Genomic DNA, 18,927 nt, shown 5'->3' with positions numbered 1-18,927 from the left:
GACAACAATCCCATGACTGCAGTCATGGAGCAGGAATTCTAACAGGGGCCATGACCTGCTTCTCTGGCTGCCGGGCCCTGCAGACCTTGCCTTCATAATGCATGTGTGAATGAGACAACCAGCCTTGGGCTCCGCAGGCGGGCACAAAAAGGGGGTTCGGGCACCAAGGACCCAAGATCAGACATCAGGCACGGCGCCTTTTATTGGAAACTGTATACAGACGGGTTTGGGAGGAACAAAGTCTCCCGTGTGTCTCCCCCCATCACAACCTTGCGTCCCCTGATGCTGCTTCGGGTCAAGTCTGGGTCCCTCTAGGTGACGAGGAGCTACTGGGAGGCCGGGAGGCCGCAGGATTCTTTATGGGCGTCAAAGAGCTCCTTCAGGGCCTCGACGTAGAGAGCGTGGAAGCTGTTCACCTCGTCCTCAGTGGGGCGCGGGCGGAGCGGGACCGGGATAGGCTTCCCCACTGCAGGAGGGAGAGAAAGAGGGGTGGTTTGGAGGGGTCTGCTCTGCCCCTCGCCCCCACCCCATGGCAGCCAGGGCCTCCCCACCCCAGCAGCTTTGCACTCTGGCCTTGGGTTTCAGGGGTGGCTTAGGTGCAGGAATGGAGGGGACCCCAAGGGTCATTTAGCCCAACCCCTTGATTAATGGCCAACCAACCTCTGCTTAGAAACCTCCAAGGAAGGGGAGAAGGAAGTCGGTGTGTGTGTGTGGACGCACACACGCAATCGCAGCTCCCTCCATAGCAAGCCCCATAAAACGAGGCGGCTCGTTTGATTTCTGCATTGTAGAGGGGTTGGGCTAGATGACCCTTGGGGGTCCCATTCAACTCCACAGGTCTCCGATTCAGTTCTAAGAGAGGGCGAAAGGGAGATGCACCACAACCTGCTGTTTTATACGATTCTGAAGAGTTTGTGGCTCTTTGCAATCAGGTTGGTGAGTTGGGATTTTGGGGTGCAGGGCAAAAGCTAAGGAAGGAACGAGGAGCCTTGTGGGTCCTTACCCACCACCGTGAGGGGGACATCCATGGGCAGGAGCCCCCAAGAGGTGCTGGAGAAGAGGCCCCTCCCGCTGAAGAGACAAGGGGCGAAGCCGATCAGCTGCTTGAAACCGAGCTGGAAGCGGCGAGCAAAGCTGCCCTCGGGGAACCGGATCTGTCGGTAAATGTCGTTCTCCCCGAAGGTGTAAACGGGCACCAGGTCAGCCCTGCGAGGAGGAAGAGGAGGAAGAATTTACTTTCTGTTTTGAGACAGGGAGAGACAGCATGTTGGTGCCCTCTCCCGGGTCGTTGATTTATTTTGCTGCTGTACAATAAATCGCTTCTTAGATTAGAAGGAGCTGTGTGCGAGGGTTTCTCTGCATGGCTCAGATTCCTACACACACACACGCTATCTGTTATGCAATGCTGAAGCCAGGAGGAGCAGAGCGGCGTATCGGAAGAGTGCTGGACACCAAAGCACTTCAGCTGTTTGCAGTCTAAACAGACATTCAACAGAAAAAGTTATGGCTCATAACTCACAGGTTATGGAGTCAGCCACCCAGATGATTTGGCAGGCTCTTGAGAGGGTCCATGACAGAACCACAGCAGGAGCCAAGATCCATGTCACCAAAAGTTTGTTTGAGCTGAGGCTACGTCCAGGGGACAGCATCAGAGAACATGTGGCAAAAATGGTGGCTGTGTTATACTGACTGAGACAGTTAAACGTGAATTTTTCAGAAGATTTGAATGTTCACATTCTTCTGAGCTTCCTAGACAAGAGTTATGACAATTTGTGCCTAACTCTAGAAGCCATGCCCCCTGCCGACCTAACGCTGCAGTTTGTCTCGGATCGCCTATGTGATGAGGAGGAACATCGGCAGAGAGAGGGGCACACTGGCCCAGGCAGTCCTGCTTCCAAGAGTGGGGGGCAGTGAAAGAGGACACCGTGAAGGCTTTTGCTACGAGACGTTATCGTTGTGGCTCGGAAACCCACCTGCGTAAACAATGTCCCAAGGAAGCTGCACAGAATGCCTCCAAGGCCGTTGCCCCGAGCAACCAGATTAGGGGAACGGACCGGTGTGGGAACGCAAGGTCCCAGGGGAACTGACAGAGACGCAACGTCACATCATTTGGCGGTTTCCATGGGAACAGTGGGTGATCGACAGTGGAGCCAGTCATCATCTGCTGCCATCTGGTGGCCAAATGCGGAACTGCAGAGCTGTTTCTGAAGGAAAAACAGTCACGCTTGCCGATGGTTCCAAGAGACAGCTGACAACTGTTGGCTCTGTTTTTGTTCCTTTTTTGCAGGCTGAACTGGAAGCATTTCTGGTCCTAGGGATGTAATGCTGTCTATTGTCTGTGTCTTCTTTAGTTAGAGATGGGTTTAAGGTTTGCTTTGAGAATAATGCATGCTCTATTTCCAGGGGCGGGACTGGAACACTGAACAACATTCAGTGTTGAATGTCAGAACAGGCTATTCTGGAAACGTCTCAAGCAGGTAAGGGTAACACTGGGTCAGAACAGGCACAGTGTGCAAATGTTCCCACTCACTATATGTGTCATCATTTGTGGCACAGGAGGATGTCCCACTGCAATTGGGGATATGTGAGAAAAATACCAGGGTGCATTGAGGGGTGCAAAATGAAGTCATGTGCCAAGTTCCTGGATTGCAGAGCATGCAAGGAGGCAAAGGTAAAAACGAGCAGTTATCCTAGGTCTGACAGCGTAACCAAGAAACCTTTTGAGTTGGTTCATGCAGATATTTTGGCCTTATGCCTTTTTGCAAGTCTGGGTGGGGCTAAATAGGTTTTAACCTTGACAGATGATTACTCCAGAAACAGCTGGGTGATACCTCTGAAGGACAAGGGTGAAGCTGCCACCATGCTGAGGGAGTGGGTCACTGCAGTGGAACTCCAATTCTCACTGAGGGTTTCCAGTTTCCAGTCAGACCACAGTGGGGAGTTCACTGCGTTGCAGAATTACTTTCGCCAGAAAGGGATACATCACAGGTTGATGGTTCTGCATTCACCACAGGAAAACGGGATGGCAGAAAGGCGGAACAGAACGCTCCAGGAAGCGGTGGAAGCAATGCTTTTTGACTTGGGCTTACCCCAACGCTTCTGGGCAGAAGCTTGGGAAATGGCGAATTTCACTCTGAATTGTTCCTACAACTCTGTTGTAGGGGGCGCACCCTATTTTCTCTTGCATGGTAAGACACCAAAGGTACATTTCTTTCGTGTGTTTGGGTGTGAGGCTTTGGTTCTTGTGCCGAAAGCTAACACAGGAAGGGTGGCCCCAGGTACCAGAAAATGATCTTTTGTGGGAATGAGCCAGGGACAAAGGGGTGGAGATTCGCTTATCCAGAGGGCAACCAGTCACAGGTTCTAGTCAGCAGGAGTGCTGAGTTTTGTGAGCAAAGTGGGTGGACAGGCATCCATGGGAATCCTGACATTCTCTCAGAGTTTGCTTGACTCTGCTGAAGAGGGAGAGTTAGTAACTTTGAACTCGGATCTGAAGGAGGGTCTGTACATGCTACCTCCTCCAAGGTTCAAGGGCAATAAGCCAGATGTAGTGTGGAAGTTACACAAATCCATCTATGGCCTCAAGCAATCGGCCAGAAACTGGAATTTGTGTCTGAATGAAACTTTGGAAAGTATGAGTTTCCGGAAGAGTCTTGCAGATAGCTGCCTGTACCTGAAGGGGTATTGGGAGAAAAGCAATAACAAACCTAGACAGCATCTTAAAAAGCAGAGACATCACCTTGCCAACAAAGGTCCGTATAGTTAAAGCTATGATTTTCCCAGTAGTGATGTATGGAAGTGAGAGTTGGACCATAAAGAAGGCTGATCGCCAAAGAATTGATGCCTTTGAAGTATGGTGCTGGAGGAGACTCTTGAGAGTCCCATGGACTGCAAGAAGATCCAACATCTCCATTCTGAACGAAATCAGCCCTGAGTGCTCACTGGAAGGACAGATCCTGAAGCTGAGGCTCCATGACTTTGGCCACCTCATGAGAAGAGAAGACTCCCTGGAAAAGACCTTGATGTTGAGAAAGATGGAGGGCACAAGGAGAAGGGGACAACAGAGGACGAGATGGTGGGACAGTGTTCTCAAAGCTACCAGCATGAGTCTGACCAAAATGTGGGAGGCAGTGGAAGACAGGAGTGCCTGGTGTTCTCCGGTCCATGGGGTCACGAAGAGTCGGACACGACTAAACAACAACAACCTGAAGGGGTCAGGAGAGACACAGTGTTGGTCTTTGTTGATGACATCATACATGTGGCTAAGACAGGTAAACAGGTGCAAGGTTTTGCCAAAGAGCTTAGAAAGCATTTTAAACTCAAGAACCTAGGACCGTTAAAGGTGTACCTAGGTGTCCAGATAGATAGAACCGAGGACGGCAGTTTCTTGCTCAGTCAGAAAAGCGAGATTGAGCAGTTGCTTGAGAAGTTCAGGATGGCTGAGTGTGCAGGGGTCAGAACACCCATGGAAACGAGCTATGTGAAAGACAGTCAGCTCAGGGAATGTTCTGAGTTCGAAAACGCTGAGATCTTTCAGTCAGCTCTAGGGAGTTTGTTGTATCTTTCCCAATGGAGCAGACCAGACATAGCGTTTGCTACAAATCTGCTCAGCAGGGAAGCTACAAAGCCAAGCGTGACTGCCTGGAATGGCATAAAGAGAGTGCTGCGGTATCTGCAGGATACCAAAGATTTCTGCCTTAAATTGTCAGCTGAGGGTGACACACAGCTCACATGCTGAGCTGACAGTGATTGGGCAAATCTTGGGGACAGGAAATCAGTGTCTGGGTTGGTAGTGAAGTTTGGAGAATCTCTAGTTGGGTGGAAGTCCTGAAAGCAAAGTCTCATTGCGCTTTCCTCTACAGAAGCTGAATTCAGTCCGTTGTCAGAGCTTTTAGGGAACTGGAGTTCTACAAGTGTTTGGTCCAAGAGATCTGTGGGGAGTGTTGCTTGCCCATCACCATTTGGGAAGACAATCAACCCTGTTTGACGTTGGCAGAGTCTGGACAGTTCAAGACCAGAACTAAACATTTAGACATATGTTTCCAAAATGTATGTCAGAGTGTCCAGACAGGCTTAGTAAAGCTGAAAATGGAGGGAAAATGTAATAAAAAATTACACAGCAAGGAAGGGCAGGGATCTTCAGTCCTCGCAATTGCTCATTGGGGCAAAATCCACTGGGAAGCACTGCCATGCTCACGAGGCCCGAGATATTGCTGACCTGCACCCAACACGCCCCCCGGACCCCCGCTTGCCCCCTTGGTGCCCCTACCCGTGTTGCAGCGCCAGGCGCACGAAGCCCTTCCTCCCGTGAAGGAGTATGCGCTGCTCTCCGGGGGCGCTGTCCAGCATCTCGGACACGCCCCCCACCACGATGACCACCGCGTGCCCGGGGGGGCCACTCAGGAGGAAGTCCAGGGACCTTTTGTTGACCGGGACCATCCCTGGAAGTGGGAGAAAGCAAAGGTGCTTGTGGGTGTGAAACATCTCCAGGAGTTCCCTGCTTTGCAGAGGGTTGGACTAGAGGACCCTCGCAATTCTCCTCCAACTCTGAAATTATGCGAGTCTATTCAAGGGCAAAAGGATCGCTGGCAAAGGATCAGTGCGTCTGGAAGTGGTTGGAGGAGAGATGGTGGCTAACCGATTGAGGTTGAACAAGACAGAAGTACTGTTTTGGGGGGCAAAGGGGGCGGGCAGGTGTGGGGGACTCCTTGGTCCTGAATGGGACAACTGTGCCCCTGAAGGACCAGGTGCGCAGCCTGGGAGTCATTTTGGACTCACAGCTGTCCCTGGAGGCACAGGTCAGTTCTGTGTCCAGGGCGGCTTTCTACCAGCTCCATCTGGGACGCAGGATGAGACCCTACCTGCCCCTGGACTGTCTGGCCAGAGTGGTGCATGCTCTGGCTACTTGGACTACTGCAATGCGCTCTATGTGGGGCTCCCTTTGAAGGTGACTCGGAAACTACAACTAATCCAGAATGCGGCAGCTAGACTGGGGACTGGGAGACCACATAACACCGGTCCTGAAAGACCTACATTGGCTCCCAGTATTTTTCTGAACACAATTCAAAGTGTTGGTGCTGACCTTGAAAGCCCTGTGGAACGACCGCCCATCAGATGTCAAAGAGAAAAATAATTACCGTAGATTACGGCGTATTAGGCGACTGGGCAGCTGCCAATTCGGGGGGTTGACTTATAGGCCCAGTCTTATATGCGGCAGCTTTGCTGGGCAGCAACAGTGGGCAGTGGGCTCCACACCACACCGGGAGGAAGCCGCCCAGCAAAGTGAGCTTAGCATCGCTGGGCAGCTTCCTCCCAGCGTAGAGCCTGCCACTTGCTGCCGCTGCCCAGCGAACCCATACCCAGCGTATAAGACGACCTCTGACATTTTAGAGAATTTTCCGGTGTTAAAAAGTAGACATATATGCCAGAATCTATGGTATCTGACTTTTAGGAGACATCTGAAGGCTTAGGGAAGTTTTTAATGTTTGGTGTTTTATCATGTTTTTAATTCTCTGTTGGAAGCCACCCAGAGTGGCTGGGAAAACTCAGCCAGAAGGGCGGGGTATAAATAATAATAATTATTATCATCATTTGCACAAACAAACGCCCCTTTTCATTTGCTCGGGAGCGAAGAATGGAAGGAAAAACAGACATTCTTGCTGGGGAATTCTATTCCCAGGGGCTCAGGGAGGGCATTCCTGAGACTGGGGTGGTTCCCCCCATTGGATGGGCCAGGCAGGTTATTGAAGGTGGTCCTTAGGGGAGGGGCCACCCCACTTCCCCGCCCCCACTATTCCTCGCCCCGTTGGCCTCACCTAAGCTCATCAGGTACTCCCGGTAGACGGGCATGTGGAACAGCCCTGCGAGGGTGGCCAGGCTGGGGCGGAGGCCGGGGAAGGCGCGGGAGAAGCCCGTGGCCTCGGTGCAGAAGACAGAAAAGGCCCCCACGCAGATGATCCCGTGGGGGTGGGAGCCCAGGACGTAGTTCCGCGTCGGGGGCAGCTCGGCCGTCTTCACCAGCTGCAAGGCAAGAGGGGCAAGTCCTTTGGCATTTGGACCCCCACCTGAATGTCAGTGCACAGATTCCATGGCCAGCAGCCTTTGACGGCCGCCACCTCCTCCTTCTCTGTGATCTGGTCTCCAGGGGTTCCAGAGACCCTGGACATCCTTCGGAGGAAGGCAGACCCTCTGTTGCCCTGCCAGCCCCCTTCTCACACCTGAATGTCACATTCAGAGGCGTGCCCCGCTTTCCATTGGTGGGCATGCGCAGATTCCATGGCCAGCGGCCTTTGACAGCCACCACCTCCTCCTTCTCCGTGATCTGGTCTCCAGGGGTTCCAGAGACCCCGGGCATCCTTGAGGAGCCCTGCCAGCCCCCTTCTCATACCTTGATGGGGAAATAATCCCGATGGAGCTCCCAGACTCTCCAGCGCCTCATCCAGTCACAGCGGCGCCCACCTGCGAAGACAAGGGTTCAGGCAGTGGATGGAGTCAGAGAACTGTGGGGTTGGAAGGGGACCCCCAGGGGTCATCCAGCCCAACCCCCTGCAACGCAGGAATCACAACTGAGGAATCCCTGGCAGATGACCACCCAACCTCTGCTTAAAAATTCATTTAATTATGACTTGCTGGTGTTTAATTTTAGCGTTTATTATTAGATTCTAATGGATTATTGCATATTGCTTTACTTGGTGTAAGTTATTTTAAAGTTATTGTGACTTGTTATGTAGGATCTGATTGTTACTATTAATACCTGATGTTTTGATTATTATTGTGTGTGTGTGTGTTGGAAGCTGCCCAGAGTGGCTGGGGCAGCCCACCCAGATGGGCAGGGTATAAATAAAATTATAATCAATCAATTAATCAATCAATCAATCAATCAACAATGAGGAGCAAGATGCTCCTTGGGGTCCCTTCCAACTCTGATTCCATGTTATATTTTGGGGAGGGTTCTTTTGATTCGTGTCAATTACAGGATTTTGTGTGTGTTTTTATAGCAAAATTTAATGAATAATGATAAATACATAAATAAATGCAGCTGATTTTTCTGCCCTCCATAGAGAGAGAGAGAGAGAAATGAAATGCCTTCTGCCATTGTGTCATCTATTGGAAGCTGTCTTGGAAAATACCGTATTTTTCGCCCTATAGGATGCACTTTCCCCCCTCCAAAAATGAAGGGGAAATGTGTGTGCGTCCTATGGGGCGAATGCAGGCTTTCGCTGAAGCCTGGAAAGCGAGAGGCATCGGTGCGCACCGACCCCTCTCGCTCTCCAGGCTTCAGGAAACTATCTGCAAGCCTTGCAAGCCCGGCGGGAGTTCCCACGGGCTCACAAGGCTTGCGGGCAGCAGCCTGCAGCCTGCAGCACGGGACGCCCTCCGGAGGACGCCTGGAGAGCCCCAGCGCCAGCCCCACAAGCTCCGGGGACAGCGGGGAGGCGCAGCGCGCCATCCCACTGTCTCCCGACGTGGTTTGGAGGCTGGCGGTGGGGAGAAGAGCGCTTCTCCCCGCTGCCGGCTCCACAAGCGCCTGGGGGGAAATATTTTTTTTCTTTATTCCCCCCCCCCCAAAAAACCTAGGTGCATCCTATGGGGCGAAAAATACGGTAGATAACAGTAAATAGCAGTGAGGAAAGCAGGTTTGGGATGGTTGCAAGCTGCCCCAGGGGAAGGGGGTGAGCTGCAGGAGGAGGGGCAAGGTGAGGCAGCAGCTCCAGCTGTGTGGGTCTGGGTGTGGGGCTCAGCACCCTTCTCAGACAAGGAGAGGCACCTTTCACCTGACCTCCAGGTAGGGTTGGGGGCAGTGCCAGATCTACCTATAAGCTAAACAGGCTATAGTTTAGGGCCCCAGTCGCTTGGGGGCCCCCAAAAAAATTAAAGGAAAAAAACCTGGATGCACATATCCAAAATATAAGATAAAAAACAAATAAAATAAAGCCTACCTACATCAACATTGTTTTGTGTTGTGTAAGCTCCTGTAAGTCAAGGGCCCCGCCTGCTAGCCTGTTCCCTAAAATATCCCTGGTTTGCTCATTTCTATATATAGTATACCTACGATCTGCATCTGGGACGCGGGTGGCGCTGGGGGTTAAACCACAGAGCCTAGGACTTGCCGATCAGAAGGTCACGGTTCAAATCCCTGTGACGGGGTGAGCTCCCGTTGCTCAGTTCCTGCTCCTGCCCACCTAGCAGTTCGAAAGCACCTCAGAGTGCAAGTAGATAAATAGGTACTGCTCCGGCGGGAAGGTAAACGGTGTTTCCGTGCGCTGCTCCGGTTTGCCAGAAGCGGCTTAGTCATGCTGGCCACATGACCCAGAAGCTGTACGCAGGCTCCCTCGGCCAATAAAGCGAGATGAGCGCCGCAACCCCAGAGTCGTCCACGACTGGACCTCATGGTCAGGGGTCCCTTTACCTTTACCTTACGATCTGCATGGACTGCTTGCATGGTTTTAGATACCTATGAGGTCCATCAATTACCATATAGCATATATTCGACACAAAAAACAGTGACAATTTGTTGTGAACAAAAAACAGCAGGACATATAAAGGGCCCCATCACCTTCAGTAGCTTAGGGCCTCATCAAACCCCAATCCGGCCCTGGTTGGGGGGAATCGAACTCACCTCTCTGTGGCGTATCCCAGTCGAAGATCCACCAGGCGAAACATAGAATGCTGATAGGCCAGTAGGAGGTGAAGAGCAGGTAGACCAGGAGAACAGAGAAGAAGGCACCTGGGGGGGGGGAGAGGGGAGAAGTCCAGGAGATTCTGTGGATTCTTGTTTTTATGTTGTATGCTGGATATGTGATTGCAAAATTCTGATTTGAAAAACCAAATAAATAAATTTATTTTTTAAAAAAACCAATATCACAATGTGGACTTCAAACTTGTTGTGGATGATATATCAATATATCGCCCAACACTACCCACAAGCAGCGCTGGGATTCAGAGCCCTGCCTGGGACCACAACCCCGATTTCACGGGACCCCCCGAGGATGTGATCTGAAGCCCCCCTAAACCCAGAAGGACATTTTAGGTTGGAAGGGGCACCCCAGGGTCATCTAGCCCAACCCCCTGCGGTGCTGACTCCCTAGCCCTGGAACCATTTTGGCTCCCAAACTGACCAGATGTTTTCTCTGCAAGGTTGAAGGAAAATGGAAAAGCCTCCCCATTGTCTTTTCCTTCGCAAATCCTGTCTGAAGGGTATGTCTGTGTATGAATAGGGTGAGCCTGTGACCTGGCCCAGGAACTAAGTATTCGTCACTACAAAAGACTGGCCAGGCTCCCCCAGGGTATCCAATCAAGTGAGCATTAACAGGTAACCTGCCAGACAGGAGGTAAACAACGCACTCAGATTTCTGCTGTAGACCACCCTTTCTGTGATGTAGTCATGATGTATCTGGGGGTGGTCTTGGACTCCAGGGCGGCCAATTTAAAATGTCTATATAAAGGCGGGCACACCTTGGTTCTGGGTCCTCCTCCTTCTCCTGCGTGTGAGGGGGGCACCCTGTTGCAACAGTTCAATAAAGATCAGACTAGCTGCTTTGCTTCTCAATATTCTCTGCTTGGCCTCTGCTCTTTTCTCCGACCGATGGAGAACCTGCAAAGGACTCTATAAGGGCTCTTGTGTCCCCCATAAGGAAATACGGGCAGATTTACGTTTCTTACAGGGGCCTGGCCTGCCAGAGGACCTCCCAAGGGCCATGGCTCCAGGAAGAGGAGGAGGCCAAGCTGCCTCTCTTCCCTGAGGACCCCCTGCCCCTCTTCCCTGAGGACCCCCGGCCCCTCTTCCCTGAGCACCCCCTGCCCCTCTTCCCTGATCACCACCTGCCCCTCCCTCCCACCCACCCCAGCTCCCAACTTACCAAAGAAGAAGAAGGTGAGGACCCACTGGAAGACGCTAAGGGCCTCCAGGTGTTTCTTCAGAGCCATCTTCTGACCCTGGGTCGCAGGAAGAGATCCTGGGGAGAAAATCCACAAGGGGGGAGTTGGGGGGGGATGTGCAGCAGGACTCCAGCCAGGAGGGGCCCCTGCCTTGGCAGAAGGGAGAGCGTGAAGACGCAGGTGTGTTCAGCACAGGTGGCCTCTGACCTGCATCCCAAAGCCCAGCTGCTCCCCTTCAGCTGTGCCCTCAGGAAGGGGGCAGCATGTGGAGGAGGAGGGGGAAAGAGGCTCACTTGTCCAGGAGAAGATGTTGTCTTGCCCGCGGCTGCGTCTGTCTCTCTGCCACCTGCACTTTGGTAGCCAGGTGAGTTGGCAATAAGGATGCTGCTGTCACCCAGGTGAGGCAAAGGGGACCTGGCTGAGCTCTCCTCCTCCGAAAGGAGACAAGGTGTGTCATTTCATTCCTGACCTTAAAAAGGTCAAGCCCAGTGGCTCCCAAACTGGGCGTGCCCAGAGGACCTTCAGATTCTTTTCTTTTGACTCCCAGCCCTGCCTGGCACCTGCCTTGCTGGCCCTCGGCTCCCTCCCCTTGGCCCTCATCCCCACCCTCTTGGCCCACAAGACAAAGGTTGGGGTGCCAGGATCGATTGCCCCATCTGCCCGCCTCCCTTCTCCAAACCACGAAGAATGGAGGAAGCTGCTCTCGAGGAGATAATCATCATCATCATCATCATCATCATCATCATCATCAAATTTTATTTATATCCCGCCCTCCCCAGCCAAAGCCGGGCTCAGAGCAGCATAAAATGCCTAAAAAGCAGGGAAGAACCGTTTTCAAAACAACAGATTTATTTCAACAACAGTGGAACTTACGATAGAACCATAAAGCGGTATAGTTGGAAGGGACCCCCAGGGGTCATCCAGCCCAACCCCTTGCAAGGCAGGAATCGCAGCTTTGGTGGCACTGTAGCTCTAGGGAAGAAAGAGTGCCTCTGAGCAGGTGAAGAGTGCTCTAAGGATCCGCAGCTGCAGCTGCCTCCCTTTCAAAGGGATCAAGCGCAGCTCCTCCTGATGGCCTTTAGGTGCCCCTGGAAGAAAGACAGGGTGAGAAATCACCGGGATTTCTGAAGCACCCTGTGGGTGGGGGTGTTGGGTGCTGTTCAAAGGTTGCCCCCTCCTCCTCCTCCGTCTCCTGCCAGGCAGGGCAGTGAGGTCCAGTGGCGTAGCGTGGGGGGTGCAGGGGGGGGCCGGCTGCACCGGGCGCAACATCTGGGGGTTAGGGTTAGGGGGCACAAATCCACGGGTTAGGGGGCGCAAAGTACTTGCCTTGCCCCGGGTGCTGACAACCCACGCTACGCCACTGGTGAGGTCCAAGCTGACCTGAGCCTGGCGGGGGCAGAGGTAGAAATTACGCAAACCATTTTCTGGAACGACATTGCTTCCTGCCTCAGGGCAGGGCAGCCTCTCTACAAATTAGCATGTATATATCCCAATACTTTCCTCCAGAAATCTGTAAGCATCAGACATTGCATAAGGAGACGCTTCAAAGAGGCTTATTCTCGTTTTGGCACCTCCAGCAAAGATCATCCCTTGTAGATCATCCCTTTCTATACTGAGGTATCGGAGCCCAGTATTATTTCTGGTTGTATAAGACGTAGTTTACAATCTAATGGCACATTAGGAAGGTAAAACACTGGTTTACAAAAATATATATCAAGGAATCAAAACAATCCAATGAAAACATGAACACCCACAATTAAAATCCACAAATAAACATCAGACGCATGGAGGGCCTTCGGAATTCTGGGACTGTCCCTGGAAAATCAAGACACTTGGAGGGTATGGCAGGGAACTCTTCATCTCAAGGTCGTGGGTTCGAGCCCATGCTGGGCCAAAGCTTCCTCTTTTTCATTTTCAATTTTACAAAGAATCAAAATACAAACATCATATTTCCTTTGACTCCCCCCCCCTTTGTGGACCCTTAGGTTATAATTTTTGTCCTGTATCTCCTCCCTGACTCCAGTTATTATAAGTCCTTACTCCAATCCATGATTCGAATTTTTACTACACGTTTTCTGTCAAACCTACGAGGGATTGTTGTTGTTTACAATGATTTTTTTCAAATGCATTTTAAACTCTCCCCATTCTTTATTGAAATTTGATTCTTCCTGGCTCCCGATTCTTCCGACGAATCCTGCATTACGGGGGGGGGGGGGTTGGACTAGATGACCCCCCGGGTTCCCTTCCAGCTCTACAATCCTATCAGTGTTCATAAGTTGCCCATATATAAAATAATAGAATAGCAGAGCTGGAAAGGGGGGGTCATTAGTCTACTCCCCCCGTGCAATGCAGGAATATTTGGCCCAGCGTGGGGCCGGAACCCATAACCCAGGAATGGGGAGGTGGGTTGGCTGGGGGTGGGGAGAGAGAGGAAAGAGACCCCAGCCAGGAAGAGCAGGGTTTTTAAGGAAGAGGGAGGAGGAGGAGGGGGAAGACTGATTTCCACCTACCGTATTTTTCGCTCCATAAGACGCACTTTTTTCTTCCTAAAAAGTAAGGGGAAATGTCTGTGCATCTTACGGAGCAAATGTGTGGTCCCTGGAGTCGAATAGCCCAGGGGAGAAAAGCAGATCATGCTTCTTTTTTTGAAAGAGGGAAGGGGGTGTTGAAACAAGTCCTCTGATCGGCAAGCGATCGGGAGCGAGATAAGGGAGGCTAGAGGTAAAGGAGGCTGCCTGGGAGGGGGGGAGGTAAAAGCCCATGGATCCTCAGGATTTTTGCATTGGGTCACCCCAAATTCACCATCAGATCACATATCATGTCCGTGACTACAGCCTGCACCAAAAAAATCACACACCCACTGTTTTGTGGGGCCGCAATGGTGCAAAAACGTGGTTACAAAGCACAGATCCACATGGATCCTCAGGATTTTTGCATTGGGTTGTAGCCTTTCAGGCCTTTCCCACGGGTCGGGTGTGCATTGCTCCTGTTTCAGGGAGCAAAGAAAGTTGCGAGAAGGCTGATCAGCTGGATGCACTGCTGGCGGCTAGGTCATCTTTTACTGAGAAGAGGAGAAAGCTTTGTTCCTTTCAGCTACTTTGTGTTATACAGCAGAGCTAATGCATTTTAGTCTTGAGGCCTAGGGAAGTCTTGAGGCCTAGTTGGGGTGACTACACACTAATTGGGGTGACCACACAGTCAGGATTTGGGTATCCTGTCCCTTCATCCCCCCCCCCTTTTATTCTGGACAGCCTTCCGTCCCAAGGAGGCACTGGCTGATATTCTCGGGCTAGTGCTATAATCTGGGGCCGAACCATTCGTGACACCATTTTATGCATCATATTTTGCAAGCATTGCAAGAAGCAAGGTACATAGGAGCAGAAAAGAAGCAAAATTATCAATGGGCCTAGTAACATCATTAAAAGTCCTCTAGGTTTGGAAGTCAATCAGTCCACCAGGACATGTCCCATCCGTTCCAAGTAGGGACTGGGACATGGGCCACTTTTTCAATTTCTGCTGCCAAATTTCGAAAAGCTTCAGCACGGTCAGAGATGTTAAAGCAACAGGCCCCTCCTGTCAAATTTAACGCAACACAAAACCCGCCCTGTCGTGCCAGGAGAAAATCCATCCCTAAGCGGAGCTGAAGGACTGCTGTGTGCGTCTCATCTAATTGGGTGGCGATTAACCGGAGGGCTGTGGCTGTGGCATTGGCGACAATCTCTACTACCGCTTGGAGTCTTATTATGCCGTTTAAATTATAAATTGGCCCCCTTGCCCCTGTGATTTTTTCTCCCCGATTCCATGAGGCCGGATCGTAATGGGCCACTATCCTTTCTGGAGGCCACTGATCCTTGCCCCAATTTTGGGAGCTGCCTCCTGCAACTGCTACTAGGTCAACCGAGCGTCTCCTCCGACGGGGTGCAGTGGCTATCGGCTCATAAATCCACATGGGAGGAATTAAAGAGGCTGGAAAGCACACTCCCACCCCTTTGGCAAGATATGATAAGCCAGCTTTCCACACACCCAATACACATCATGTTCTTGAGCAGAGATACCATCTCCCCCTTCTGAAGCCCTTGCCAAGTGCGTCAGGCATGTAGTTAGAGTACAGCCAGAAAGAGTTCCTAGTGCGGACTCAGTCACGGTTGTCTGGGCTGGGAAGGTGCGATTACACCTTCCCACATACGTCAGATTGCTACTGGCGCCCTCAGACTGGTTCACACACAGCCATCCAGGAATTTGGTGAACCTGGAAAGGGATAGAATGGTTCCATAAAAAAGAATTGTTTCCCAGAGGGCGGAAGCCAAAAATTGGGGCCGTAACGGAGGACTCATTCCGAGGCACAGGGAGGCGGGGCATTCCTCCCAAAGCATTTGTAGGTCCCAGAGTGCAGACCGTGCAATTGGTTCGGTTTGCAGAATAAGCCACCATTTCAGCCATTTGCAGCTGTTTATTATTCGTGTTGTGGGCACCCCACTCCCGCATTAGCTGCTTGGTCACCTGAAGGGGTGTGAGCACGCTGACGGCCAGAGGCAGTAAAAATACCCTCATGGCCAAAGCCATAGTCATCCACAGCCCTGTCTGCACCACTTGGGCTCAGGGATCTAGTTATCTATTACCTAGTAGGTTCTTTGGGCCAGGGGGAGGCTTTAGGTAATTCCTGGAGGCTCCGGGTGGAGCTCTGCTAGGTGGCAAGATAACAAATCTGGCTGGGGCGTAATTCCCTGATTGAATGTCCCACACAAATACCCTTCCCTGAAAGAGTGGCATAAGTCTCGTTCTTGCTGGAGCAACTGGGTGTTCCATTGTGTGGCAAGGTTTCAAAATCTCATGTTGGAGCAGCTTTTTGATGTGAGTTTGCCGCGTCCCTTCCAGAGTGAAACAGCACCTGAAAAAAAAAAAAAACTTTGACAAAGTTCCCAGAAAATTGTCACTTGCTTTTTAAGAAGTTACTCTTCAGGTCTTTGCTTAGAGGATCACTTTGCTTAGACCAGTGTTTCCCAACCTTTTTTGGGCAAAGGCACACTTGTTTGATGAAAAAAATCTCGAGGCACACCACCATTACAGCCCCGTGACGTCAGCGCGCAGCGTCACGCCGGGAGGGACGCACGAGTTTCAATTTTTTCCCCTCCCCCTTGCCGGGGAACCTCCAAGCTTTGGGGGTGGGGGGAGAGGAGGCAGCAAAGTGAGGGACTGAGGGACGGCGGCAGCTGAGGCGGCGGCGGCTGTTGTGGTGGTGGCGGCGATAGCGGGCGGAGGAGGGGGCGGCGGCGGGGCCGAGGTGGCCGGCGGCGGCGGGGGAGGTGGCGGCGGGTGGAGCAGGAGGGCGGCCGAGGCCGGTGAGGGAGTAGGGTTGCCCGGGGCTTGAGGAGCCGTCGCCGGGAGTTGCTGCTGCTGTTGTTGCTGCTGCTGCCCGGACATGCCGGCCTCCTCCTCGTCCGCTGTCTCGCGCTCCTCCCTTTTGCGCGCGCTGCCCCGCCGCCGCCCCATTGGCCGGGTCCTGTCAGCTGATCCTGTGTTATTTCCTGTGTTTGTGTGTGAGGGGAGAATGGAGAGAGAAACCTCGGCACCACCACCGCGGAGCTGCCCCCGGCTTGACGCGGATCCTCGTCGTCGCCGCCCCGCCTCTCGCCGCCCGACTCGCCCGCCTCCCTCCCATGGCACACCAGCCAACGTCTCGCGGCACACTAGTGTGCCGCGGAACACCGGTTGGGAAACACTGGCTTAGAGGACCACTCCGGGTTCCCTTTGCTCTCAAGGCTAAGGTGGACGAACAACTGGACAAGCTGATCGCCCAAGGAGTTTTGGAGCCAGTTGACCACGCCAAGTGGGAAACCCCCATCGTCACGCCTGTCAAGCCAGATGGGTCGGTGAGAATCTGCGCTGACTACAAGTGCACGATCAACAAGGCACTTCAGCAGCACGCTTATCCGGTTCCTGTTGTTCAACACCTACTGCATTCCTTGGGTGAGGGTAAGGTCTTTGCTAAGCTGGATCTTGCCCAAGCCTATCAACAACTGCCCGTCGATGATGCCACTGCTGAATCCCAGATGATCGTCACCCACCGGGGGGCATTCCGTTGCCGCCGGTTGCAGTTCGGGGTGAGTGTGGCTCCTGGCATCTTCCAAAGCCTTATGGAGCGTCTCCTGCAAGGGCTTCCGGGCGTGGTACCATATTTTGATGACGTCTTGGTGTCCGCAGACTCACACCAGCAGCTGTTCGAGCGCCTCCGTGCCGTACTCCAAGAGGCCAGGCTCAAGGTAAAGAGGGAGAAGTGCCAGATCGCTGTTCCACAGGTAGAGTTCCTGGGCTATCTTATCGACGCCTCCGGCCTTCACCTGACCACATCCAAGATCCATGTTATCCAGCAGGCCCCCATCCCAAAGAACAAGACGGAATTGCAGGCGTTCCTGGGACTGCTGAACTTTTATAACATGTTCCTGCCCCACAAAGCCATGGTGGCTGAGCCTCTTCACCGACTCCTCAGCACAAAGACGCCTTGGTCCTGGGGTCATCGGGAGACGGCGGCCTTCAATGCGCTCAAGGCTCTCCTTTCATCAGACAGTGTGCTGGTACAGTACAGTGAAGCCAGGCCGCTGGTCATTGCCTGTGACGCCTCACCTTTTGGCATCGGCGCTGTCCTTAGTCACCGTTTTCCAGATGGAAGAGAAGCACCGCTCACCTACTTTTCCAGGACGCTATCTCTGACTGAACGGAATTACAGCCAGCTCGACAAGGAGGCACTGGCACTTGTCGCTGAAGAGGTTCCATGAATACCTCTATGGCAGGACTTTCGACCTCATCACCGACCACAAGCCGCTCCTGGGCCTCCTCGCCGGTGATTGACCAACTCCACCGGTCCTCTCGCCGCGCATGCTGCGATGGACTGTTTTCCTGGCTGCCTACCACTACCGGCTCGTCCATCGCCCGGGGAAATTGATGGGCCATGCCGACGCCCTCAGCCGTTGCCCTCTTCCAGCGTTTGTGGAAGACCCGGCTCCAGCTTCATCGCTCCTCCTGATCGAGGATCTTCCGGCAGTGCCTGTATCGGCTGCCACAGTGGCCTCCGCATCTGCCCAGGATCGCACCATCAGCTGTGTGCTCAACTGGGTGTGGAGGGGGTGGCCACAAGGGCCTTTCGCATCGGAGTTCCAGCCCTTCGCAACCAGACAACATAAACTCTCGGCTCATTGTGGCTGTCTGCTGTGGGGAGACCGCGTCGTGATTCCCCAAAGACTCCGTCAACGCGTCCTGGAGGCTCTGCACGTTGGCCACCCGGGAATCGTCAAAATGAAGGCGTTGGCTCGGTGTTACGTCTGGTGGCCTAACATGGACGATGCCATCACTGCCTGGGTTTCCGCCTGTCAAGTGTGCCAAGAATTGAGGCCTGCGCCACCGGCAGCGAAGGGACACACCTGGGAGATGCCCAAAACACCCAGGTCGAGGGTGCACATCGATCTGGCCGGACCTTTATGGTAGTGGTGGACACCTATTCCAAATGGCTGGAGGTGACCCTGATGCCCTCCACCACTACCGAGGCCGTCCTCCGGGTGCTGCGAGGCCTCTTTGCGACGCATGGGTGTCCTGCTGTCCTTGTCTCCGACAACGGACCGCAGTTCACGTCAGGCACTGTTGAGCGGTATCTTTTGGGACTGGGCATCCGCCATGCCCTAACGGCACCCTTTCATCCATCCAGCAACGGGCAAGTGGAGAGAATGGTGCGCTCAGCAAAAGAGGTACTGGCGCACCTGGACCGGGGAGACTGGCATGAGCGGGTCGCCGAATACTTGTTCGTCCAACACATCACCCCTCATGCAACCACAGGGCGGAGTCTTGCCGAACTGCTTATGGGCCGCTGCCTCAGATCTCCGCTCGACCGGCTGCACCCTGACTTTGCCGTGGCCGAACCCCCAGGCTGTGCCAACGCGCCACGGTCATTTGTTCCAGGAAACCAGGTCTTTGCCCGGAACTTTGTGGGGGGCATTCCTTGGGTGCCAGCCACAGTAGTGGGAGTCACTGGACCTCACTCATATCAGGTGGCACTCGAAG

General features: G+C 53.0%; 1 protein-coding gene and 1 long non-coding RNA gene across 3 annotated transcripts; both read right to left on the bottom strand.

Moving 5' to 3' along the window:
* Positions 1-172: 172 nt before the first annotated feature.
* LOC310692174 (2-acylglycerol O-acyltransferase 3-like) lies at positions 173-11,293 on the bottom strand. 2 transcript variants are annotated; one of them, XM_083472820.1, is made up of 8 exons: positions 11,172-11,293; positions 10,860-10,955; positions 9,620-9,727; positions 7,388-7,458; positions 6,816-7,020; positions 5,270-5,441; positions 1,004-1,206; positions 173-466 (listed from the first exon to the last, which is right to left on the bottom strand). In XM_083472820.1, exons 2-8 carry the CDS (start codon positions 10,924-10,926, stop codon positions 327-329), a joined length of 966 nt encoding a protein of 321 aa, XP_083328946.1. In that variant the 5' UTR covers positions 10,927-10,955; positions 11,172-11,293; the 3' UTR covers positions 173-326. The 2 variants fall into 2 exon arrangements, with proteins under 2 accessions (XP_083328946.1, XP_083328947.1); XM_083472821.1 differs by lacking the exon at positions 11,172-11,293 and adding an exon at positions 11,086-11,136.
* Positions 11,294-15,784: 4,491 nt separating this feature from the next.
* LOC310692256 lies at positions 15,785-17,109 on the bottom strand. The gene is made up of 2 exons (XR_014518686.1): positions 16,597-17,109; positions 15,785-15,857 (listed from the first exon to the last, which is right to left on the bottom strand). It is a non-coding gene; the product is annotated as an uncharacterized lncRNA (long non-coding RNA).
* Positions 17,110-18,927: the final 1,818 nt, after the last annotated feature.

This window comes from Podarcis liolepis, assembly GCF_965112155.1.
Source record: "Podarcis liolepis genome assembly, chromosome: 13".
Classification (NCBI taxonomy): domain Eukaryota; kingdom Metazoa; phylum Chordata; class Lepidosauria; order Squamata; family Lacertidae; genus Podarcis; species Podarcis liolepis.
The sequence above is the reverse complement of the archived record's forward strand: the minus strand, read 5'-3'. Positions and strand labels throughout refer to the sequence as shown.